The 26,111-nt window shown below is 40.1% G+C and overlaps 1 protein-coding gene across 3 annotated transcripts in view; it reads right to left on the bottom strand.

The window, feature by feature from the left end:
• Positions 1 to 3,208: 3,208 nt before the first annotated feature.
• The window catches only part of RERG (RAS like estrogen regulated growth inhibitor), a 106,927-nt gene continuing 84,024 nt past the window's right edge, over positions 3,209 to 26,111 (bottom strand). For 2 of the 3 annotated variants that reach the window (XM_056341572.1, XM_056341573.1), the window contains 3 exons: positions 19,193 to 19,249; positions 5,117 to 5,190; positions 3,209 to 4,392 (listed from right to left, as the gene is read on the bottom strand). In XM_056341572.1, the coding sequence (XP_056197547.1) occupies positions 3,982 to 4,392; positions 5,117 to 5,190; positions 19,193 to 19,249 (542 nt within the window). In that variant the 3' untranslated portion in view covers positions 3,209 to 3,981. The remainder of the gene's footprint in view (positions 4,393 to 5,116; positions 5,191 to 19,192; positions 19,250 to 26,111) is intronic. The other variant, XM_056341574.1, reaches the window with a different exon arrangement.

Genomic DNA, 26,111 nt, shown 5'->3' on the forward strand with positions numbered 1-26,111 from the left:
GATTGTTTACCACTGATATGATGTACCTTCTTTTCAGAACAACTGTGCACTATCCTTGGAAAGCAGGCAGAGCTGGCAGCAGGTGAAAAGTTGTCTCTGTTTAAATTGCTGGCATAGATCTCCCAGATCACTTAGCCCAGGATTTTACCCAAGAACCTTGGGATCGAGATCCGTGTTATTTAGTTGGCAGGACAGAGTCTGGGTGGTGGGTTTCACTGAGGTCGTTTAATAACCCTGGTACTGTAGCTTTTTTGACCAGCCTTGAAATGGTTAGCAAGGACATTTGGTTCTGTGCTTCGCTGTAGATGCTGCCTGACCTCTTGATTCCAGGCCTAGCAGCCAAATAAGTTCAAACAAACTCATCCAAATGCTGAAGTGCTTATTCAGGCAAAATTCACTGTTTGTTTTCCTTAGGTAATGATTAAATGAAAACTGAATCAGGACTTCTGGTATTGGCCCCTTAGATGCTGGAAGACAACACTTTGGAGACAACTAATGGAAGATCAATGCCTAGGAATTCAATACACTATTTTTTTTTAGTTTTTATTTGTTTTATTATATATTATCTACAAGCACAAGCTTTCATATTTTTAATGTAAAAATGCATACAGATCATTATATATATAAAAATCAATGAGCCTTGTAGCAAACTGCCAGGTGCAACTGTCCCCAGGTTTGGGGACAGCTTGTCTGGATCCAGGTGCAAACCCAGTGGCTGATCCTCACTTCCATCATGGTTGCACCGAACTCCCAGATACAAAGATTCTCAAAGTTCTAGGGAAGTCTTGGTTCCTGATCCAGGTCTTGCAGCATGGGCATGACTAACTCTTCATCAATTGAAGATAAATACTTAAAAGCTTCATAAATGACAATCAACTTGTTGCAGGTAACAAGTATGCATTTCACCTTTCCTCTCCCCCTTTTTTTATCATCCTTCCCATCTTCTCTCCGCAGAAATAACAGGCAGAGGAGAGGAATTTAAAGTTAGTGTCATATATATACATTTCAATAGCAGCAGTAGAAGCAGAATTTAAACTCTTGATGTCTGCTGCAGAAAGGCTATGGAATGGGGTTCATGTTGCATTTTAGCTCAATTTGCACATTGTAGGAATATGCCACCTTTATAGCATAGCCAATAATATGTTGCAACATGGTGAGCAACGTAAATCAGATTGCATTTAATGTTATGTAATATGTATCAACAGATTATAATATACTATAACTGGCTTGACAAGCAGCTCATTACACCAACGAGAAAATTAATGAGCAATTAAGTAAATTTGCATTTCTGTGGGAGGAAAGGTCACAAAATAGCATTTTTGACTGAGTGTTTATCATGCTCGACAGTTTCCAAATTCAGTCTTTGCAAAGTAACATTACTATTTTTATTAGCGTTTCTTTATATAACAAGTCATGATTACACAGTGGAACATTTACTTTCACTAGGATTTTATAATTTCTCTATACAGACACTATAAAAGAAGATATAATCTGCTGAGATCCTTCTGAAAAGCATTAGGGCCATAACTTAGCCTCTCCTTCCTTTGAACTCTCCTGATATGAATACGATTAATTTATGTTCTCTTGTCCTTCGTATATTACCTTTCTGTATTTCAAATGCAGCTCAACTCTGAACCCCAAGAAAGGTTTTCAGAGAAAAGAACTGTTGAAGTTGTTTTAAAAAGGGATAAATCAATTGCTTTGCATACCGACATAAAAACTTCCCTCTCAGCTATGTTGCCATGGGATTGCAGGTAAGGGTTCTGTTTACTTCGGATACATGCAATGACAGTGGTTTGAAAGATAACGGGATGAATTAGGGCCTCGACTTGCAAGCGCTCACTGTGGCTCCTACTGTTGTAGCATACACATTTGCACATTCAGGCCTCCAGCTAATGACTACGGGTGTGTGAACGGGCACTAGCCCTTTCTTTCACACTCGTATTGATGCTGCATTACTAATAGGACTAAACATGGTAAAACCTGTATTTTATTTTATTTTTAACAGAAGTTAGATATGAAAAATCGTTCGGGAACAGATGTGCCATGAAGATAGTGGTATCACCTGTTGAAAGAACCGCCTGCCCAGAAGCACATGGTAGAATTTCCATTGCAGTGTGTCTAGCTGATGTATGGCAACATACCTGAATATGAGGACTAAAATATAGACATTGATTCCAGAAGAGTGAAATGTTTTCACTATCTAGAATAGGGAAAAGAGAAAATAAACAACAGCACAAATAAAATATACATCAGAATTTGATGTTCTTTGATGCTGGTTGGGTAAAAGAGAATGCTTTAAAGAAATTTATTTTTATAAAGTATCTTTAAGCCAATCCTTTTGATAAAAGTCCTGACTTGGGACTTTTATCTGTCACAGGGATATACAGGCTTGATTCTCCAGCCTGTTCCACCACAGACATGGTTACCTATAACTGTATAAAGTGCTATCCAACCAGATATCCTCACCCTCCTGCATCTGCAGCAATTTGCATTTGATAATCTTTTGGTGTTACTTCCTCACAGAAGTGAATAACCATATGAGGTACAAAGCAGTGGAGAATCAAGTTGTAAGCACTTGCTACAAGGGGGCTGTTCCTAAAAGAATACTGCAAATATTCCCAATTGTTATCCCAACCTTTGGCTGCAGTTCTATGTGATGACAGTCTGAGCTGCACACCACGCTGCCTAAAAGGATGCTACACAACTGGTGGGAGACCAGCACAATGTGAATGAAAATCTTCCAGTTTGTTGCATCTTTTAACACACAGTTACAAACCAAGTAGACAGGAGGCAAAACTTGACAGCTGGCTTAAATGAGATGTCTGAGGGAGGAGAGAGAGGATTAAAAACTGGACACCTTTTATCCCAGGCACCAAAATCTGATAAAGCACTTTCACTTCAATTTGCCAGATAAGTCATAAAAAATGTGCTGGTTTAAACCACAGAGTGCTTCAAGCAATCTGGAAGTTTAAACAGCTGGAAATTATGGCCTTTTGATATGGCAGTGGTGATTCACATCTGATTTACATTTGGGCTTACTTTGAATGCTTGCCTTCCCATGGATTCAGTTCTTCTTCAGTAATAAGATAGAGTAAGAGGAACAATTTGAATTGAAATAAGACCAAAGCAAAAATGTAAAAAAAAAGCTAAAAACTACCCATAACTAAATCAATAGTAGTGTGATTATTTTTTTGGTTTTATTTCCCCAAGTACAGTACTGCAGTTTGAGGGGGAAATGCTAAAATGCGACTGGACTAGCTGATTATTTCTTGATGAATTCCACAGTTTCAGAGGATCTGGATAAGCAGCTGAACTTCAGCTCTTTCAAAATGTGTGTCTTGTTGGCTAAACACTCCATGAAATAGACCTTTCCTGCATTTTTTGCGTACCTTGCTAAGAACATCAGTACTCATAGATTTGGAAAAAATAACAAGGAAGGACAGTTTGGAGTAAAAGCACACAATGTGCCAATTGAGAGCTGGTGAAAGGTGACAGATGAACTTTCCAATACAATGCAGCAGCCTCTACACGTACTCAGTCCTTGAGAACACTGGTTGTAATGGTTGTTGATGGACTGAGGGCTGAATCTTGCTCTCCAATGGCTTCTGAGCAACTGGCTGGCTGGAAATCATGTTTAGGCACTACTGACTTGCAGGGGACTGGAGCCAGCCTTGTAGAAGCAGAAGATGCTCTGTCAGTGCCAATCCCCACAATCATCTAGTCCTTTGGAGTTTGCTTTTTTTCCCTTTGCTTCCTCCCCTCCCCCGCCCTATGTTAGCCAGAAGCAGTGTGGCTAAATACGTTCTGAAATAGGAAAAAAGTCTGACCCTGTGTTACTCAAAAAGTGGTGGTGTTTGTCTTTTTTATTTTTTTAATTGCAAAGCTTTGACCATTTTTAGTTAAGTGTGCTCTGCCTGCCTCATCCCTACTCCAAGCTAATATGCTATAAAATGCTTCTCTGGCTTAGTTCCACTCTTTTTAGCTGCTGATTTTGGTCAGCATCTTATTAATTGCCTGCTTGACATGGGTGGTGGAGCTTCGTCTCCGAGTCTTGCCCTGGACCATCTTTCGACGCCGTACCTCACGACAGAGCTCATAGAAGGCCTCCATAATGTTGCCTTCTCCTGTGCAAGCAGAGCACTCGTAAAAAGCACATGCCAGTTCTGTGGCCAGCTTTTCACCTTCCTCTGTGCTGACCTGCCTGGAGTGATCCAAGTCTGCTTTGTTCCCCACTAGGATCAGGGTGACATTTTTGGGTTTTTTAACTTCATCCAACAAGTTCTTAAGTGGCAGCACTTCTTCAAAGCTGCCTCTGTCCGTGATGTCGTAAACCAGAACAAAGCCTTCACCCCATCGCACGTGTCCTTCTTTCTGTATAGCATCCTCCTGCTTTGAAAAGACAGACACCAGGCTTAGGAATCTGATTTATGAATAAGACACCAGGCCTTCAGATAGATGTTGATCCTACAAAGCCATGTACATCTGCTTTATTTTATACTTTATGCACATCACTTTTTTTTTATCATGTAGCATAGGTGATCTACTCTACCAAGGTGCCATGGACTACCTGTGGACAGGCTGGTAGCAGGCAATTAGAATAGGTCTCTGTTGAATGATACCCAGCACGTGAGCTGCACAGGACTGTGCAGCATGAGCACCTGCCATGCTGCATGTTTTGAGAGGAAGGGAGACCTGACTATGACAGAAGTTCTCTTCATTTTGGTGGGAATCATGGACTGGGGTTTTCAAGCCTCATAACTTGACTGTAGAAATAGACTGTGACTTTGTGAATAAAAATATGTTGTTGGGTTGGCCCTTAATCAAGGAATGAGAAACAAATAATTTTAATCCCAGAGTAAACCCTGCTTTGTTTGTTCTTCCAATGTTTGAAAACTTTAAGCAGGATTCCTTGCAGAAGGATCTGAATCCAACATGCTGGGTCGAGAAGCAAGCTGATGGTGATGGAGGAGCAGGGGCTTTGCTCAGAAGCAAATCTCCGTCCCTAGAAGCGGAGCACACCTGCCATACACCGCACTGCTGCCACCACCGCACTCCCCTTCCCTGCTGTCTATTTGAGCCAAGGTATTGGATAACAGTACAAGTACCCACGCACCTGACCAGCTGTATCTAGTATCTCCATGGAAACCACTTCATCATCAATGGTAGCTTGGTGACGATATGTAGACTCTAGAATAAGAACATATTTTGTGAAACATATTAAAAGAAAGTAAGGTGGTTTTTTTGTATCTTCCTTACAGCTACGCCAGCATAAGACCTGAGATATGATGTACGGCTTCACTAAACTTTATTTGTTGGAGCTCTTCCAGCCATTCTGGAACACACTCAAGGCCTCCATTCTACAATGGTGACTCTTCTAGATCTCCCCATATGGCACAACTCTTTCTTTCCCATGAGTTATTGCTGCAAAGGGCTGTGTCTGTGGACACTGCACCCTGCCGAACAAAAGGACCGAGCTTCCTGCAACAAAAAGCTCTGCAAGGCTGCAGCCTGTTTTCCATGTTTGCCCATAGGGAAGGCTGCCACCTGGAAAGCACAAATAATACTACCCTCAAAGCATCCAGCTCAACAGCCGGTCATTGTGTAGCCTGAAGTCTCACAAGATCAAAACCGGTATGGTTGCAGATCAGGCAACCTAACCACTAAGCTCAGGCCTTATACTATGATAAAATTACAGAACAGTTAGCTATTTTAGGAATGTCTCTTTGAAACATGCTGAAATCATCACATTCCCCTCTCCTAGCAAGGTCTCAAGCAGTGATTTCCCTGTGTATGATTTATAAGGATAATGAGTGGGCATTAAGCATTCACACTACGCTATAGGAATAAAAAGGGACCTATTTACTGTGCCCTAGGTTTTAGAACCAGGCAACTAATCAAAAAACTAATGACAAAAGGGCTTGGTTTATCTTAATGAGCTGCTAAGTTAAATTTGATAGTGTTTGACCCAAAACTTGGAAAATTATCTGTGCTAACATTCAGATTTATTACTGTTGCTAGCTCACAGATGTCCTATATCAAAAGACAAATGCATATGCTGTAAAACTGCAGCCAGGGACTATGAATGCTTTTCTGCTTTGCATTGTCAGAGATGCAATTCTTTTATTTGGTGCAAATCTCCTCAATAGGATGAAGGATATCTTTAAGGAAACACATTTCTTTAATTTGAACTTGTGAAAGGGCTCATGTTTGGTGAATGCCTTTTTTCCGTATGTACTTAAGAATGTCACCTTCATAATCATGAGTGTTTTGATGCTGTTGCTGCTACACACACTCTTCCCAAACCAAAAATGTCACTTCCCTCCTGTGCCACCTTAATTGCTGTAAGTAGCACAGCTGCCTCTAATAGGGACAAATGGTCAACGTAATTAGGCAGATGGCAAGCAATTTTGCTGTAGGGTTTCAGGCAATGAAGGCTAGTTTTTTTAAAAAAAAGCTGTAAATACCCCTTCTGTTTAGTATTGCAAGGCTGCAGAAGGAGTTGGAGTTCTACTGTTGTGATTCTGAGGCTGTACCTACACAGCAAAGTAAGATATACTAAGTCTGTCAGTGGTATGTCTCTGTCCCATTTGTGCACCCTGCTAGCTGCAGCGATTCCCCCGGGGAAATGTAGAAAAGCTAGGAGCTCTAGTTAGGTGTGGAAGCTGCAGTGATGCACCTTCAACAAGTTATTTCAGCAGCTAAAATATTCAGTGCTAGGTTGGGACTCCATGTCCAAGGTCATTTAGGAAATTATGCTTTGTTTCTTTGGGGGAGAGTGCTGTGAAGAAGAGATGGCTCACCGAGTAGGGTGATGTTAGGTCATTACTTGTATAGGCCTTCCAGTGCTTAAATGCCTTCAACCATTTGACCCTGCTTGACAAGTAGATGTTGCGAACTAGTCCATACAACTTGAGAAAGTGCTCATCCAACCACGCTTGCGGCGTATCTGTGAAATGTCCTTCTTAGGAGGCAGAGTGTGGTAGGTCATGTGGCTCTTCCTCGTGAAATGGGACAATAAATCTCAAGTAGACTTGTGCTCGCCACAGAAAAGTGGCATGATTCTTAAATGATACTTGAGTTCTCAAAATAGGACTCTGGCAGCACTTTATGGTGCAAGCTTAACTCACTTTGGCTGCTCACGTTGGGATGGAATTTGATCCTGGATGAGTAGGACTGGTTTGGGTCAGATTAGTGTAAATAAATCTTAGTAAATGTGTGTTTGTTCCTGTGCTTTGGAATGTGTGGTAGCTGGGTGAATTTTAATGAGGAGTGTAAAACAGCTGGATGTTTAAAGCATTTTTTTGATGTAATCACAGACATAGCTTTTTCAAAGGAACAGAAACATCTGAAGAATCTGGCTGTCTTGTAAGTTACGAGCCCTGAAGTTGTGATTTCCAGTCTGTTCATATTGATTCCATGGTACTTCACAAACATATTGCCTTGCTTTGGGATTTATTAATATAATTTTCTCAGTTGTATTTTTTTTTCTTTAGACATACAGCTAGAGAGAAATTAGATGACTTGAGATACCTGCTGGATCCCTAACTGGAACCACTGACAGTGCATGTGTCTGTGTCTCTGCTAAGCACCCTCGACTCCTATTAGAGTTGATGAATTAAAATAGGTGCTGGATATAGCTTGTCTGATCTCTCTTCTCAGATAAATCACGCCTCAAAAGCACTTAGAAGTCTAAAATTCATCAGATGAATCCAGGCTGTAAATGTCTTACGTTTGCATCATCATGGTGAAGTAGAAAGAGCAAAGTGTAACACTGTACCAGTGGCTCCCAAGATGACTACAGGCAACTTTCTAAGCTTCAGATTGTCATTTGCACCAGGTGATGCCTATATGTTATATCTATAGCAATATGGCTAAAACCTCAGCTAGAAATGAAACTGCAGAGCTGTGTTTTGCTCTTAGTAGACTCAGTGACAAAGCTGCTAGCCTCAATGCTGTCGGGGAGCTGCTGCTGCTGACTGAGCTGTGCTGTGCCTTACGCTGCTAGCGCTGTGGAGAGAGCTGTATTTGGTGTTTGATTATAAGTAAATCTGACCCGTTCATGTTGGTTTGGGGGTGTGCCATGCTTCTAGCCATATTCCAAATAACAAGACCAAAGGTGCTGATGGTTGCGGCTTTGGAAGGTGATGGCAGATTTCAGGGTCCCGCTTGGATATAAAGCTGCCATCCCCCAGGACTCCTGCTGTGCAAAGTACTTTTGGTTCTCACAATCCTATCGTTTGAAAAAATGTAGTTTATTCCAGAAACACTTAGAGCTGTCAAAAGGCCTGAGAAACATTTTGGAAAGTGGTGGCAGTGGGTTTGGTTTTAAGTGTATAATATATTGCCACAATAATTCATTAATAGGAACTGGATAAAATTTTTAAATTACCATAGCTACTGAATAATTGTGGAAATAATGATTGGAGATGGGAATTAAAGATCTCCCCTGGGGCTCTCTGTGTTGATAAGTGTATTACAAATCTCCCTATTCTTCTGAGCAATATGATTTTAAAAAATGTAGGGGAAAAAAATACTAAAATAGAGAAAACTTTGAAGCCCATGATCCACAGACTGTCCATAGATATGATATTCAGTCACAGGTTGACCATATCACATCCTTGTGCAGTGCTTATTGTATATTTATTATATATGTGGGGTTTTTATTAAATATGTGTATATTTAATAGAGTTTGGGCTTATAAGTCTTAAATGGTCATTTGTCAAACCTATTTGTGCAGGACTATCCTGATCTATTGAATATATCTGTTTCAGAAGTTTGTATTTTCTAAAGAAAAACTATTATCTGAGAAGTAATTCCTAGTTCTTGGTTTAGATTTGTAGTGATATAAAAAGCTGTTTTCGGTACTTGTTTATTTTGAACAGGCAGTATATATCGAGGTATGTCACAGCTCTGGAAGGAAATATTTGCATTGGAAGGCTTTATTGCTTTTAGGAAAACACTTGTAATAGTAGGTAAATCAGCTGAGATGGAGCAATGACATACACCGTTTCACATGTAGATTTAAGGAACTGCCTGGTCTCTTTTGTTTGCTCTTAAGTACATAGGGACACAGACTCTGTTTCCATTTAGAATTTTAGTTCATTTTTGTCAAGAAAGGTTAATAAAACAAGGACATATAAAAATGCTCTAAGCAACTTTGGCCGCATGGTGGCTTTTAGCCAACTGCATCTGAGAACAGCAAGAGACCTAGAGAAAGAGCTTGTGTAATAATTACAGCTGATTGTCCAGACCAAAAAGCTTCAGCTAATAGGCATGAACTTCTAAATTCTGGTTAAAGTCTTGTTGGATGGCAATGGAGCAGTATGTTTTAAAAAGACTAAAATTTCCCATAATTATTTCTGATTACGTAATAAAGGTTTTGCTGTTTGGTTTTTGTTTGGGGGGTGTGGATGGTTGGGGATTTTTTGGTGAATTTTTTGGTGGGGTTCTTTTTTATTTTTTTTTAAATTAACTCCCTGCTTGCTTAGACTTCTGCAACTTTTGACATCCGTCAGGATGTAGCTCTCTATCACATCTGAAAATAATGACACCCCACAGGGAAAAAAAAACTTACCTCCACTACTAACCCTGGTGCTGTTTGATATGTTCTCGAGAGCTTTCCTTGAGCCTGCCTTTATGAAATCTGTTCCCCTCTGCATTTCCTTATTGCTTCAGGAACCTTTAACATTTTAGAAAATCCCTGTAAGTTGAATGTACCTTCCTGACTCAGAAAGTTTCTCCAGCCTTCTTCCTTCCCCTACCACAGATCTTCTCAAAACTCAGCTGAATGTATTTTTTTTGCTTGCGTCTGGCTTTTACTTACTCCATCCATTATTTACCTTACAGGAGGGGTTTTATTTTGCAACCGTCAGTGGTTTTACAGTAAGCACAGTACTGCCCTTGTGTATTTAGAACGTATTTCTAATGCTAATGCATTCTATCCTCACACATCTCTTTATTAACTGATACTACAGACCCAAAAATAAGCATAGTTGGGTGATTTATCAATAACACCATCAAATGACATGCCATGCATTGTTATTGCAGTCGTTGTTATCACATGTAAAAGAGGAAAATTAGTAAAAAGTAAGTTTCTGACAGAAAACTCTGTGACACTGACAGCTCTGATAATTGGACTTGGACTCTTCAATGTTGTGTTTCTGCCTGTGTAACCCCGAGAGTCAGGAAATACAGAAGGAAAAGTTTCAAGAGGTTGTACAGTACCTGTGATGTGCTTTATTTGTATGACTGTCATACTACATGAACAATCATGTCAAGCTAGAAATTTAACCCAAAAAGTATATGAAAAAAATAAGGTGTTTGTTTGCAGTGATATTTAATTCAACTCTAGGAACTCTAGCCTACTTCACACGTGGTTTGCCATTATGAGTGCTGCTTTTGGAATTGATACACTGGTGTGCAAATGCAAAGGAGTTTCCTTTCTAACTTCATTTTTGGCTCTATTGGCTGCCTTCTGCAAGGCTCCATTTGCTGTACTCAGAGTCGTGACTACAGTACAGCAGGTATTCACAAACCAGTCAGATTAAAGCTGTGCACAAAAAAAGTCATATGACAGGCACTGCGGGCAGTGTGTCTTAGCTTGCTGATCTGCTTTTAGTTGTTTTCTGTCCAAGGCGAAACTCTCAAATATTTCTGTCCTGTATAAATGCAGGCTGGGCAGAGGGTAGAGACCCTATAAATGCCCCTGCGGAGGCACAGAGCAGAAGAGCCAGCGTATACTGGGCAGGCAGCAGCCATGTGCCTCTGCTGCAGGGCTGTCCCAGGTCCTGTTGCCCTGGAGATGGGCAAAGACTTATTCGTAGAATCTTAGAAGAAGATTCAGGTGCTGTGGGGGCTCATGGGAGACAAAGCATGCCCTGTGGAGCACAAGGATACATGCAAAAAAAATAGCTACCACAGTAGGTAATATGGATAAAAAATTCAGAAGAAATGAGGCTTCATCATGGTTGCTGCTTAGTGAGCAGTTTGGGATTTATCACATTTTCCTACTTAGTCATGCAGAGCCCCACGAGACAATGAAATTCTCATCTTGGTATGAAAGGATCTGTGGCATCTCCAGAATTTGCTTTTTAGGTAGAACACATAGAAGATATAAAACTAATCTACAGAAAAGCATTTTTTTTCTTGATGCGTTGACATTTTCATTGAACAGCATTTTGGCCACCAAATAGAAATGCTAGAATACAGATTTCTTGAAGCTCTAAAAAAAAAGTTATGTCTATTTGTAAGCCTCTGCGGCATATGTTTTTTCTCCTGTGTGCGAAGACTGGGTTTCTTTAAAGGAGAAAGGAGCGGTGTTACTTTTCCTTTCCTATAGGTTCTTTCCTCACCAGCTTTTACTGAGACAGGCAGAGAAAACATGTACAGATAGCTGGGAACTGGGTCTGTCAAAGCATGCTAAAACAAAACCAACAAAACCAAAGCAGTGCTAACTAGTAGGGAGTAAACGTCAAGGCTTTAACTGTTTCTTAATTTTTTCAATTTAACCTTCCACCAACACTAATCAGAGATGTTAGCTCCTGGTAGGAGTTATGCCCATGACAAGTTTAAGACTAAATAAACCATATTTTGCTACACTTTTTTGTTTGATTGTGGCAAGAAGTCTTTGTTAGTGAAGCTGTGAGCTTCATCTTATTTCTGCCAATATAAATGAAAATTAACCAGTGAGACTTTTCTCACACCTAAAACAAAAAAAGCAAAAGCCTGCTCTCCTGAAGGTGCAAAAGCGAGCAGTGGAAACTCTACTCACCTGCAGAAAATTTCAAAGTATGATGAGCAAGAGAAGTAAGGGCAAAATATTTTGTAGCTGTAGCTACAGCAAGAACAGTCACTGCCATTCCTGATTTTTGCTGTCTGTTGAGCTACTGTAAAAAAGCAATATTTTTATTACTGGCATCAGGAATATCTTCATCTTGAGACTCATGTGAAATAAAACAAACCACATTGTCAGGTAACTGCTTCCCATGTTATTTTAAGCATCTTCCTCTGCTGCTCTGAATTACAATTTCATCATTTCAAGTCTTTGTTGAGCATTTTAGAAGCCAGTGTTGGGGTTTAAGGTGCTCTAGGCCATACCGGTCCATTTCCTTACAAACACCTCAGAGGAATCAGGAATACTTTCGCGGCTCATTGCCATAATACATTCAGTATAAATTCCTACTGCTGAGGTATAAAGTAAAAATGATATAACGTATTAAATGTGTATCAAGTGAAGTAATGTTTCTACTGTTTTGAAGTCGGAAAAACAGAAACCCAGGAAGATGCCTAGGAAGGCACAATCTGGGCTGTTGAGGGCTGGATCCCTTAAGCACTGAGGCAGAAGGAATGAGTAATTTTGTTAGTAAAAATTGAGGATACTAATAGCTAGAGTCTGGCTTGAAAATAAGGCTGTTTTCCAGCAGTTTATTAAGCGTCTGCACATTTGTCATGGCACTCCTTGAAACGCAGATTGGCAGCCATTCCTCCTAGCCCCAAATGGTTGGTTACCGTTACACCTCACTTTGGCTGAAAGCCCGCACTGGACCACATATGTTACTCCTAGCTCGTGCTTAGGTAAGTTGTAGTTGTCAACATGAGTCTTCAGACGAAATGTGCAGAAGGCAAAGTTTTGCAAGATGATGGCAGAACTCTCTCCTCTTTTGCTTGCTATGGAAAATGGTTATTTTTAACGGTAAGCGTGTTGATGATCTGGTCTACAGCACTGTGTAGACTGCAGTGTCCCGTTGTGCAGCAGGAGGAAGAGGGCTGGGAGGGAAGGCTTCTCCAGGCTGCCTTCCTCCTGGGGCTGCTGGTCTGTCAACCTTTACACCCTAGGGCTGAAGGGACCATCAGTTGATGATTTATTAACACTTATCTTTAGTATGGGGTCCTTTGTTAAAGGTTCTGTTTGCTGTCTGGGCAGTTTCTCAGCTGCGCTGCTGGGAGTCAGTATTTTTATGGTAGAGGCAGGCAGTAAACCTTTAGGAGTGTTAAGACAAACTTGCTGAGTGAGCCACAAGTAAAGAAAACTAGAAATCTGCAACATACAAAGATGTGTTTCTTCAGCTTGTGATTTGCAGCAGGGAAAGCAATCCTGGGGATGAAGAGTCTGTATTCAGATGGTATTCCAGCTGCCCAGACAATGTGTTAGCTGAATAAACCAGAGAGCAAAGGCAGTCCTTGGGAACAGTATTTGGACTTAAGCTTTTTATCATGGCTGTGTTGGCACAAAATTAACCCAGAAAAATAGTTCTTGCATCTTCTCTTTTTAAAGTAAATTATTCTTAGTGAGGTCTTGGCTCCCACTGCTAAGCTGTTCCTAGTTATTGACCATTTTGATGGAAGCTAGTTTGGATATATTCCCACTCTGCTCTACTGTTTATGTCGTTTGTACAGATCTGTATTTATCAGGTGCAGAAAAGAAACTCAGGTTAGCAATATTTTCTAGTGTTGTAATGTTAAATGCGTTATCTATGGTATCTGCAAGCTTCCCTTGTGACCTCTGATTTATATAATTTTGCTAACGGAACCCCCAACTACAGATGTGGTTATACAGGCAAAACTACCCTTCTAATGTAAAAATAGTCTTCCTTGCAACCAGCTTTGCAATGGGAATAGCTTTCTTGCCAATGTAAACGATACCTTTGCAGGGTGATTTCTGCTGTTCTTGCCACAGCAGAGAAATTTGTAAAGTTTGGAGCCGGTCAATAGGAGATGAAGTTCTCTGCTGTGAGATAATTCAGGGCACTTACAGAGGTGTCTGTCTCCCTCCCTCAAGCACTTGTTTATCTAGTGTATCTTTCTGCAGCCCTTTGGCTGTTTCATGTTATGCTGGAGAAAAACAGTGCTATCATGGGCCTTTCATAATCAAATTAGTGGGAGAGCAAATTGTACTACCTTATCTCCTACCTTTGCTGCTTTACTGATACCTACACATTTTACCACTGTTTGATGGTGTCTTACAGTCTGTCTGTCTCTTGCATTAGATAGGACTTTTTAGAAACACCAACTCAGGTTTTCTCCTCTCCCAGTAGAAAAAGAGTGACAAAACCCTCAGTGACTTAAAATGGAAGAAATGCTCTTTAAAAATGTCACCATTAATCTACTAGTCCTAGCAGACTTATAATTTTTCTTAAGACTCATGTTTCTTTATGGTTACCTCTGCTCCTTCAAAGTAATGAATAGCCTTTTCTCTGTCCCATTCAAATTAAATAAACTCCTATGCTTTCAGTCTCTGCCTTCATAGACAGAGCAGTCTGTTATGCACTGTTCTGCTGAGTATCTGCTCAGAGACATTTTTCCTTACAGAAGATTAGCAAAGTTGTATGAAATATGTGAACAGCTAGAGAAAGGCATTTAGGGGTAGTGTGAGAAAGCCAACTGACTTTTGGAAAGGTCAACGAATATATGATCTCCTTTGGTTGCTATTATTTTATAGGTAGACTTTTGTTTCTGTGTTTCTGTGCAGCTTTGATATGTGATTAACTCTATAAATACCAGTTACTTAAAGGATTTACAACCCTTCTATGAGATGAAGGATTTTGCAGGTGGGAAACAGAGGCAGAGAGACTGTAGGCAACACATCAGTGACAAAATCAAGGAAAGAACTGAGGAACCTGTCTCCTGCACTTCCTTGAGGTTTTATTTGTTTGGGTTTTTTTCCCCTGTATCGCAAAATTGGCTGGTTTAAGTCCCTCACCTCAGAAAGCATCTGATTCCCCCAACTGCACATAAAAATGCTAATTCAGTACAAATGACACAACCCCGTTCATAAGCCCCTCTTTTTTTCTTTTTTTTCTCTTTCTTTTTTTTTTTTTTAATCTTGGATATCCCAGCTCTGTTTCTAGTTAAGCAAATTGTTCTGGCTATGGTACAACGAATGCATTCTCAGAGAAATACTGCAAAACATTTTTAAAAGCACCCACTTAGCCATAGCTATGATGAATTTTCGTCTTTCATCATTTGATCCATGAGAGTGTCCCTGCATGTCACAGCTTACAGAGGCAGGTAATTTGCTGTTGCCCGTAAAGTATTCTGCAGGCTGTGAGTGCTGTCTATCTACTGCTGTGATAACTCTTTGGGCTTCCACCTCCTTTTTTGCCCGCCAGGAAAAAATAAATTTGCCAATTCCATTGACTTACTCTAGTTCAGCACCTCCAATTTTAAATTCAATTATATATTACTTGTTTGACGACAAACCACAATATCTCTCCATTTTTGAAGACAGGTGACGGCACCCTAAATTCTGGGCACCGCCACTGGCTCATGGGTGAAATTGCTGAGATACAGACTGTTATTCCGATTTACTGACACTGAGGAGAGCAGCTATTCACAGCAGCCTTGAAAATCATGGTGTGAAGCCCTGGGTTACTGGAGTCAATGGAAGTCCTGCAATTCAGGCTAAGAGTTCACCCACAGAGAGTGCATGGACGAATATAGATCTTTGCGCCTCCACCTTGAAACTCATCCCCATAGAGTATGTCCCTCCCTGAGATGATGCTGGCTGGCTAGTGTTATGCGTTTATAGGCTGCTGGGTTTGTGGCAGCAGTGGGGTGGTCGAGTCCCAGGACCACCTGCATCGGCACTGCTGTGAGGGTGCTGCCTCGGTGAGCGGGACAAATCATCAGCCTGCTGCCACCCTGCTCCTGGCAAGCGCTGCTGCAATGGTACATAGAAATGCTTGTTTTCATGCTTCTACGAATCTCTTCATAGAGCCAAACTGAAATATAACAGAAATTTCCAGTTCTGTGTTCAATCCACCGCAGATATGTTGCTTATGTTTGTGAAGTGCTTTTAGGCTGTGGCTTAAGTGATGCCCTAACCAGGCCAAGTGGTTTTAGACCTTCTAACCTCTCACTGAATCTCCTTATAAATTTGCAAGTTGTGTTCTATTCAGAAATATACAAACCTTAATCCATCTGGTAACACAATCCCCTTTCTTAGTACATATTTAACAAGTAAAGAAGACTAAGTTTAATGCTGAATCCATATATTTAATATTTTAGAAAACTGTATGTATTTGTTTTGAATGTGCAGTTCCAGCCCATTTCTACACAGAGCTCTGTCACTGAACCTTCTAATTCTGTAACCATGTGAGATAGTTGTATGATTTGTTAAAACTAAAGAGTGAAAGTGGAAACCCATTTGCCTTGATAATGCTAGGTAACCACTTAGCCTGAGAGATTTAGCACCTTTTTAAAAAAACCAACAAACAAAAAAACCCCATGCCAAGATGGTGACAGTGACTTGCCAATTAAATAGAAATGATGGAGAAGTCAAGGCTGATGGTTAACACTCTCCAGAAAGTGACCCTTGCTGCAGTTGTTACCCCTTGGCTGAGAATAGCAAAATAAAAAGTAGAGTGATATGTACTTTTGTGAGGATGCAGTTGTCCTACCAACGCTTGCACAGATCCAACATCCTGCACAAAAGTGGCAGAGCTGCAAAGCCCTGACTTCAGCAGCAGCCCATGTGCCAAGGCTTGCAAGGTTCAGTGATGTTCATCCTGCCAGAAAATGTTATTTTGTGGTTTGCAATTTGGCTTCTGGAGATACAGCAGTATATCCACATGCTGCTAAAAATATGGTCCTTCATTTTCTTCTGGCAGGTTAGAGTAGTCAAGAATATTTATAAGGTGTGTTTTTTCCTTTCCAGTTAAAATGCACCACCCTCAAATTAAAAGAGGACAAGGGTTTTTTTTACCCTGATGCTTAGTTTAGGATCATGTTGAACTTCCATCAGGCCTTGTAAAGCTTGGTGAAAGCTTTCCTAAAAATAGGAATTATCTTGGGATTCCTTGCATCAGAGGGCTAATGGGTAGCTGAAAACTTGAATAAGTAATAAACTATAAATATGATATTTTTGTCACTGCCCCAGTGATTTTTGGCAAAACCTCATGTTGTTTAGTAGCTAGATAGTTTGCATCTGTTTTACTCCTGTCCTTTCAAAATTACTTGACAAAGCTGCTTATTCTCCCTGTAGAGCAAAAGGGTCTCTCGACACAACTTAAACTTCTTGTTTTGGTGGAATACGTAGATATCCCTCTTTCCACCCAGCTGCCAGTCCATGACTGCTAGGAAGAAATTAATCTGTTCTGCTAAAACTTCTCAGTAAATTCAGCTCAGTGATGTTTACAGGTAACTGGACACCAAATCACTGCAGGATGATCATGAAAAAGACAGAAATATATTTATTCAAGCATTGATTCATAAAGCTTTTGAAGGTACGGTCCCTTTCTGATTGATCTCTGAAGGCCTGAATATTGGTTAGAATTTCAGGAATTTTTTTTTTCCCCTAACAATTCAGAGCCTCCTTTGAATCCTGTTATGATCCTTAGTTTAAAAAAAAGAGCACTTTAAAAAGCAATCTTTGGTGGTCAGCTTCCACCAGAGATTACTATGATTAAGAAATAACTTATTGACAATAGTTTATTCATTTTTTCAACTTATCAAACATTTTCCTCTGAGCAACTTAAAGCACTTAGCTTCACAATGACTGTAATACCTAATTTAAGCTGCTGTTCTCTAAACTGAACGAGAGTGTAGAATTCAGTAAGTCAGAAGAGATTTAGGTTTTGTTTTATTGAGATAGGACTGTTGCCTGCATGAAAGCTTTCCATGTTGCAAACAGAAGATGATTAGATTCCTAAAGGGCATGGTTAATATGCAGTTGTATTCATTTGTAAAACAGAAACAAATGTCAAGTCTTGCACACCAAAAAGGGTGTGGGGCCTTCATAATGGGGCAAAAAATAATAAACCTTGCAGCTTGCTAATTACTTAGTTTGTGTACTTAAGCAAAGCAACAAGGACAGTTTTGCGTGCAGTTTACCTGTAAGAAATAAATGTACTTGGATTATACTGATACAAAACCCTTTATGTACTACTTCTATTGTCAGCTTCTTAAAATGATGTATTAGTGATGGAGCTGTGAAGTCCTAATACTAATAATATGAATAGAACACTATACTGAACACCCTGTATTGCAGTACAAGGCAGGTGACATGTAATTCACTGATGAGTATTTTGGTATTAGCAGATAAAAGAATGTATTTGAGTTCAGGTTTTTCTGTGAATTATTTTCCAAAGATGAGATTTCTGGTATCTGTCATTTGTTCATCTTGCCACACAAAAATACTTAGTATAATACTGGATACTTTGCTTTGTTGGAAGGGCTGCCTAAGTTTTGTGACAAAGCATATTAAACTTTCATCTTTGTTTCTGCTGTGCAAGTTTATAGCATTCTGTATTTCTTTGGTGAAACCAATTAGAGAAAGAACCTTAACAAAGAAATAGGTATTTAACTCTATGGTCTGTATTTGAGCCTCCAAAGAAAGGTTAGGAAGGAGATGGCAGTGGATGGTCAGAGGACAGGAAATTTCCCGTCCCCTTACTTCATGTGTAAATCACTTAGTCCTGAGGTATTGAAGGTGCCTTCTAAGAAGTGAATGCCTTGTCTTGGACTTGTCCTGGACCTTCTCTGGTGCAGAGCACTCAAATATACACTAACTTAGGAAATACTAAGAAACTGGAGCTTGGCCCAAATTTCCAAGCAAGGCCTCTAATTATTCAGAGCAACTGTTTGACAAGTCTTTTTTGAGATATCTGTGCCAGCTTCTCGAAAGCACCAGACCCAACACAGCTAATTGGGAGTAGTGGGGGAGACGTGGAATCTCTGTTGATGACTGGTGTCCCTATCTGGTGAGCCAAAAAGTGAGACACAATGTACGTTTGAAAGTGAGGACAAAACACTTACCTAAGGGTAGGTAGACTGACTGTAAGTACCCACACTTTTTTTTCCTCTTGAATTTTTGAGATCTGTATCCCAGCCGTTTTATTCTCTAGCAGCTGATGTTCGGATTATCCAAAAGCAGAAAACTGATCGCACACTAAATAATTTTCAGAGGGCAATGCTAATGCAATTGCTTTCAACGGCAAAATCCCCATTGACTTCTGTGTAGGCAGGAATGTGCCTCATACATTAGTTCTCCTTTCGTCTGAGTTCATCACTGTTTCTTTATTCTGCCATCTTAGGTAATCATTTGTTCCAGCTTTAAATGACCATAGAGAAGCTTTTTACAGCAAATTTAAAGGTTGTCTGAGGCTTGGAATTTTAACTCTATGACTTTCCATTACTTCAGCCATGCTATTATATACAGCATACCATGTGTACAGAACAAAATGCAACCTACCTAACGTTGGATCATACTCCCAGATGAACCGTTTGGTCAGGAAGCGTACGACGAGAGCTGGAGGGACAAAAAGAACCCAGGTGAGATGCACAAGCCATCAACTCGTCTGGTTTTTAAAGCTTTCCCAGCAAACTTTTCTGTGTGAATGGGCATGTAGCAGCTCCCCTGACCTGTGAGCAGAATTCAGCATTGCTTATTGTGGCAGCTGGGACCTTTTCACTACTTGTAGCCCAATTCACATTTTTGAAGGGGGAAAACAAAATGAAAAAAACCCCAAAACTCTTTACAGTATTAATCATTTACCATGGAACAATGCTGGAACAAGACTACCAGAATACCAGGAGGTTTTAAATTGTAGTTTCTAACCTTTTTTCACTTTTTTTTTTTTTTTTTTTTGTCACTATAGCTTCTACCATTAAAAAGCCAAACCCACCCCATTTACAGTGTTACAAGGAGATGACCTTTGAAAAAGCACTGTCTTGGATGCTTTAGATTTCCCGTAACCAGTGGAAAAAAGGGTTGGCAGTTTTTGAACCAGGATGCTTTGAAGCTTCAAACCAAAACAATTTAATTCTTGAAAATTTACGGTTCAGATTTGAAACCTTGTAAAGGTCAACATATAACTGGCTAAATAGCTTCCTTCTGTAGTTTGGCATGCCTACCTTGCAACAATTTATCTTCCATGTTTTACCTACTTGTCACTTAAAGTAATCAGCTGTAATATTTTAAACCAATAGTCAACAAATGTTAATGAATTTGTTGAAGTAGAAATAAAGCTTTAGATTTTGGAGCATGGGATAACTAGTTCTCAGTTTCAGTTTATGGTCTAAGATCTTGCTACTTATGTTCTTTTAATTTTTTCTATCCCTCCACCCTCTTTAAAAACAGCCTATATAGGCTTTGTCAGCATGTTGCTTATGTTCTAATTTAAAACTAAGCAGTGCCTTGAATTTCTAGTGGTGTAAACAAAGCATTCACCACCAACAACTATTCAAAATCCTTTCCGCATTTCCAAAATGGAGCTAGAGATACCACTGTGCTAGCTATGATTGTAGTGGTTACAGCTACAGGAAAAGTTTTCCTTGTCAGCTGTACAGGATTGTTCCATCCTTCTTTCAGTTACAGACGGACAGTAAAATGTGACACCTAACCCAGTCCTGAGCCTTTTCAAAATTAAAGCTATGAGAACGTCTCACATCCCAGATTTCTGTGCCCAAGAGTAGGACATGGCAACAGCCTGAAGAATAAGTATAATTAATTAAGCTTTGCTTAATCAGAACATTTGTTTTCAGGAAGATTTAACTATGCCTCACACTTGGAAGGACAATAAGAAGCTGGTTCTAAGGAAATGAGATTACCACACAAGAAGCAATTTTAAATCGGTGTTATTTTAAGTTTTCATTCTCCTTAGGAAATCCTACCTTTTAATATTTTTTTTTAACCTTTGCAGAAATGCTCTCCTTGGCCCTCGGACTGAATGTGACAATTCTTAGCCATAGTAACTTTTCAAGTCATAGTCCTAACATGGATGTCATTATACTACAAGAAGATCTGTGTGTAGCTTATTTTCCATCCATCATGATGTCTGCATCAGGACTTTTTCCCCCACAATTTATCTCAGCTGGAATAGTTTAAACATCTTGATGTTTCAAAAGTTTAGTCATGGCTCTTCTTTAATTGCTAGCAATAGATTCTGTAATTGCTAGTAAAAAACACAGCATGTTCTTTTTTTCCTTTTCTTTCTTTATTTTTCCTTTCTGTATTTTGACTGGGGAAATGATGCAGAGTAAAAGATCTCCTGTCACATTTTCAAAAGACTCCTTACCATCTTATTTTTCAAGAAGAGATTTTAAAAATGCTTTCTCCTTTCACAGCTGTACTCTGAAGGACAAACAGTGATGTGCTACCTGTGTGCAGTGCCTGAGACTGTGCCTGGACCTGGAGTAGCTAGTGAAGAGAAAGAAAAGGCAGAAGAGATTGGAGGAACCTGTCCAGCTATTTTCCTATTTAAACATAGTCCACTTTGGTATGAACACCTTGTACTTGTAGATGGAAATTGCTAGAGGAGGGTCAAAGTGATGAAGGGGACTGGAAGACAGTCTGTCAAGCACTAGTGTCTGAGATAGGTGATAGAGAGCAGCAGCTCTGAAGGAAAAGGGAGAAAAGCTGAGTTTGGAGGCAGCCCAAATGAAGGTGTTGAGAAGGTGACAAGTGATAAGACGGCAAAGTAGAACTGGACTGCAGCTGCTGAGATGAGCCTGGGACAAGAGAGGTACACAGGATGAAATGGTACAGGCGTTGAGTGCTACAGAGGGGAAGAATTAGAGATCACAGATGTAAGCTCTGGTGAAGAGGGAAAAAGTAGGTGGTATTAGTCTCCAGCAGGGAGGCCTATGTGCAGAGATAACAAATAATCACATATGCAGGAGGGAGCTGAAGAAAAGAAGGGAAGGGTGGGAGGTGGCTGCTATGCATAGGACCAGATGGCATTTGGTGTCCCTCAACTGGCAGGTCTCAGCGGGGAGCACAGCAAGCCCAGCAAGCTGCTCTGTATGCACTGCTGGTGGTAAAGTACTTGTATAAGTCTTGCTTGAGCCCAGTGAAGGGAAGAAAAGCCACCCCTGCACAATGCCAGGTGAGTGGGGAAGTGTCAATTTCAGAGTCACGTGCTCAGTGGCCAATTTTGGGGACGCGCAGCGTGGGGCCGTGCAGAGCTGCTGTTCCTGTGGGGCTGGCTCTGCTCAGCTTCCCTGCTTCTGGTCTGGCCAATTCCCTCCAAACACTGTGCTCTCCTTCATGGCAGTGGTCATAGCCCATCCTATGGAGCTTTTCACTTGCATGCAGTTTTACAAGGCATAAGATTATCAGCTGCATTTCACAGATGTGGAACATGAGATGCTCTCGATCCAATATCTCTCCTGTTTATAACTGTTGCAAACTATGTCGGATGGGAAATGTCTTCACTTTTGCCTCATTAAGGGTGCTTAGCAGATGGGTCCCTGGCATCCAGTGGAGTGTTAAAACAACGTGTATGACTTTACTTTCTGATTTGACTGAAAATAGTCAATGACAGGAGAGCTGGGAAGGGCACCCAAGTGTTTGGGCTGTCAGTCTGGAGACCAGCTTGATGGCTCACGCCACCCGCCCTAGTGATGATCTCCCTGGAGCAGGGGTATTACTGTGGAGCCATTTGTTTATGTTGAGCTCACTTACTGCCAGATTACATCACTTTTTAGTAAAATAACTTCTGCCAGCAGAAGAACCAGAAGTGAGGACATTAGGAATTCACTACACTTAGAGCTGTAGTGCTCAGATTTCTGCTGCTGGCATAAATGGCACTTGGGGCAAAGCAATATAACTTCCCTAGTCATTCCTTAGCAATGCTGCATAAAAGGAGTTGAGATGGGCATTACTTCTTCCCTCTTACCTTAGCAAAGGTGTATGCAGCCTGCTTGACCTGTCAGCCTTGCTTAGGCTTGCTTAACTGTAATACTAATAATGAATTAAAAATAACCGAACACACACACAAAAAAAATCCAAATGCTGGGGTTTGATTCAAAATAACATTGAGGTTGAGAATGTCTGAAATGCATTATTTTCTGATTAAATTAGGTGACTAATTCCAATGTTCATATTAATAGGACCATTTCCAGTGCTTATCCTCAAAGAAGATTAAAAGCAGTTTGAAGCAGGCAAGATTTGGATTGATGTAGTACCTAATACGAGTGAATTTCATGGTCCTCCACTGAGACTAGTGCAGCCTCTTCCCTGAACACTTACTGTTTGTGAAATACAAGAACTTGCAAGTTTAGAAGGAAAGAATCTCCAACAAACTGCAATTTGGATTCCCGCTGTGTTTTTCGGAGACATGACCTAAGGGAATTGACGTAATGTCCCAGCAAAGGAAGAATAGACTCATGTCTCTTTCTGCCTTTCCTTACACCCTGACTTCCAAGTCAGCTGTTTTGTACAGGGTTTAAATTAGGGTAGAACTTGGCTCAGGACTTTCATTCACTCATGTTTAAACCTTCTGCTTCAGAAGTTATTCTTGGAGAAGAAACATGACTATCTGTCAAATACATTTGCAGTCTAACTCCACCGAAGACAATGAAGTTATATCAGGAATTAACTTGGCATATAAACTGAGATAATCAACCACATGATTAATCAGTTTCTTTGGGACTTGTGTGGTTGGGTCCCTTACTCAGCTTTAAAAATGTCAGTCCATATCTTTTGGAATGGTTTGGATTTTGTTGGGGGGTTTTTTTTGGGGGGGGTGGTTTGGGGGGAGGGATTTGTGTTTGTTGTATTTGTGTTGGGTTTTTTTTTTATTATGGTGTTTTGTGTCTTACTTTAGATCTTTGTTTGGATTTAGTAACATATAAATGTTCTGGCTAAATTTACAATCTGCCTGAATACATATCTTCATGAATTTGTTATTGTTCCAGCTAATACAAGCTGAGCTTTTGGGGGAAGAATGGAAGCAGGGTTTTATTTGAAAAACATCCCCCTTCCCTGAAAGCTACAGAGTTCAAAGTTATTCTAAGAAAAATAACAGTTCTCCACAGTGAAATAACTGTATGATGACTCTTTTATGCCATGAGAATTTTCAGCTATAAAAATGGTCTGAAAATAGTCCCATTATTTAACTTATCAACAAGTCCATTGCTGGTGCCATGAAGATGTGTTATCAGTAAACCATACTTGGAAGAAGACATCAGGGTGGTTAAAACCAGAGGTTATAATGATCAAAAGGCACTTTCACAAATTAAGTATTTAATTATTTTTTTTTCATTTATGTCTTTGTTAGAGTTTATCCTCCATTCACCCTCTCAGAGGCTCCTCATATATTGGAATTTCAGTCCCCTTGGAGCATGTGGCAAGCTCCAGTCTGCAGGATGGCAATGCCACAGGATTCTGGCATGCGATGCTCTGCCTCCTTAAGCAGCTCTGTGTCCAGCTTTGGGAAGTAATGGTTTATTTTAAAGGGACTGCCACAGAATTTAATTTGCTCCTGAAAGTGCAGGTCATTTGGGGATGTTTGGGGGTGGAGTGAAGTATGAACTTATAATTCAGAGTCCTTTTCTGATCCTGGTATGTCATGGGTGTAAGCATGTAGTCATTACTTCTGGCTCTACGTCCGTGGGCCTGGATTTGACTCAGTTTTGACAGTATCTCAGAAATTCAGTGATGTGGGGATACGAGTGGTGAGTGAGACATCAACAGGAGGATTTCTCTGCCTTCACTCTCTCTTGGTTTGTTCACTGTGGTCACTTCTGATGTTGAGACTTAATGTGTTTGTAGTAAACTAGAAGGTAAATTTAATGGAGGAAAATGAGATCAGCTGGGGGGAAGGGAAAGAAAGAACTGTACCAAGTCTAAAAATGGTCTGTTTTACACTGCCTTGCTGTTTCAAACTCTGCACATTTTATGCATATTCTAATCACTGTCTTAAACAGAGAACTGTTCAGAGAAATTACGGTGTATGCTTGTATGGTTTTCCTGTAAAGCACATTGAGGTCCTCCACTGACTAATGACATAAATATAAAAGTATATGTAATGTTTAATATATATTAAATATAAAAAGTATATATATATATATAAATATATAGTGTATAATAGTATATATATAACAGCGCATGTATATGTATACACTGTGTAATAGTAAATATGGACTAGGATTGAACAGCTACGTGATTAAATGTGTTGCACTTGCCTTTCAGGAGGTTATGCTGCTTCGTGTAATGTAAATCTTTTTTCTTCAGTGGTAATAATTAGAGCTTCAGTTCTGTGAACTCAAATCTGAATATCAAAAATGGTTCAAATGTCTTTATTCTGGCAGGGTATAAATTAGGACTGAATACCTGTCTCAGATCTCTATATTAATCCCCACAGAACAGCATCACGGACTAAATCAGCATCCCATGTTCAAGTACTTTGAAAACTAACATACTTTCAAATGTAAAAATTCAGTACTGTATGCTGGATTTATCTTTACAGTAAATAGTATTTTACATGCTCAATATGCACATAGCAGGACTCCAAAGACTGCTTCAGATGCTAGTTCCATATGTGCAATTAGATGTCAGTAACTGACCTTTTGACAAGCTGTTTGGAAGGACTGCGCTACTGTGGAAGAGACAGAGACCACAGTCCTACTCATCTGTATTTTTTAGCAGTCTTTATCAGGATATTCATCCTTTAGCCTGACCAAGTGTCAGTGTAATTAGTGTCATTTTTAAAATCACTGTCACTTTTCAATTTCTACTACAAAGTTTTGGGGCGTACTTCTTTTGCTAGTGGCAATTTCAGTTTACCTCTGACATAACTGCATTTTACTGCTGTGGGAACTACCTGATTTTAGGAACTTTTGAGTCCAAAGGTTCTGGAGAAAAGTAACTTGTTTCAAGGAGATCATCTGAAACTCTGGCAGTCTGCAGCATGGCGTATTTACTAAGTTAATCTCAACTATCTTAATAGCAAACTGGAAGGAAACACTCCATCAGATTATTTTACAAGCACTTTTTAATTGCAAGACACCAAGTAAACAATAACTTGTGTTTTTATCAGACCATGTTCACTTCTGCTGCAGCTGAAAATTACCATAAACATCATTGACTTCAGTCCAATGAAACTAATGCTTAGGTGCTCATGAAACGGAAAGGTGAGCCATCCACTTCCCAATTTGCACAAGGGTAATTGCTCTGCCTATGTTCACTCTTATTTCCAGGGTGACTGTTTACACAGTGCTCTGTTCCCTGCATGTTTCTACTCGCTTGCTCACCAGCCAGACCATGTGCAGGCATAGGGGTGCCACCCGCCTGCGTGTGCCTAGGCACAGGGTCTTGTGGGTGCTCCAGCTCTTCTGCCACATCTAGCTATGCCTGGTCCTACTTTCACAGGCATACAGCTTTCACA

The sequence above is a fragment of the Falco biarmicus genome, chromosome 5, assembly GCF_023638135.1.
Source record: "Falco biarmicus isolate bFalBia1 chromosome 5, bFalBia1.pri, whole genome shotgun sequence".
Lineage (NCBI taxonomy): Eukaryota > Metazoa > Chordata > Aves > Falconiformes > Falconidae > Falco > Falco biarmicus.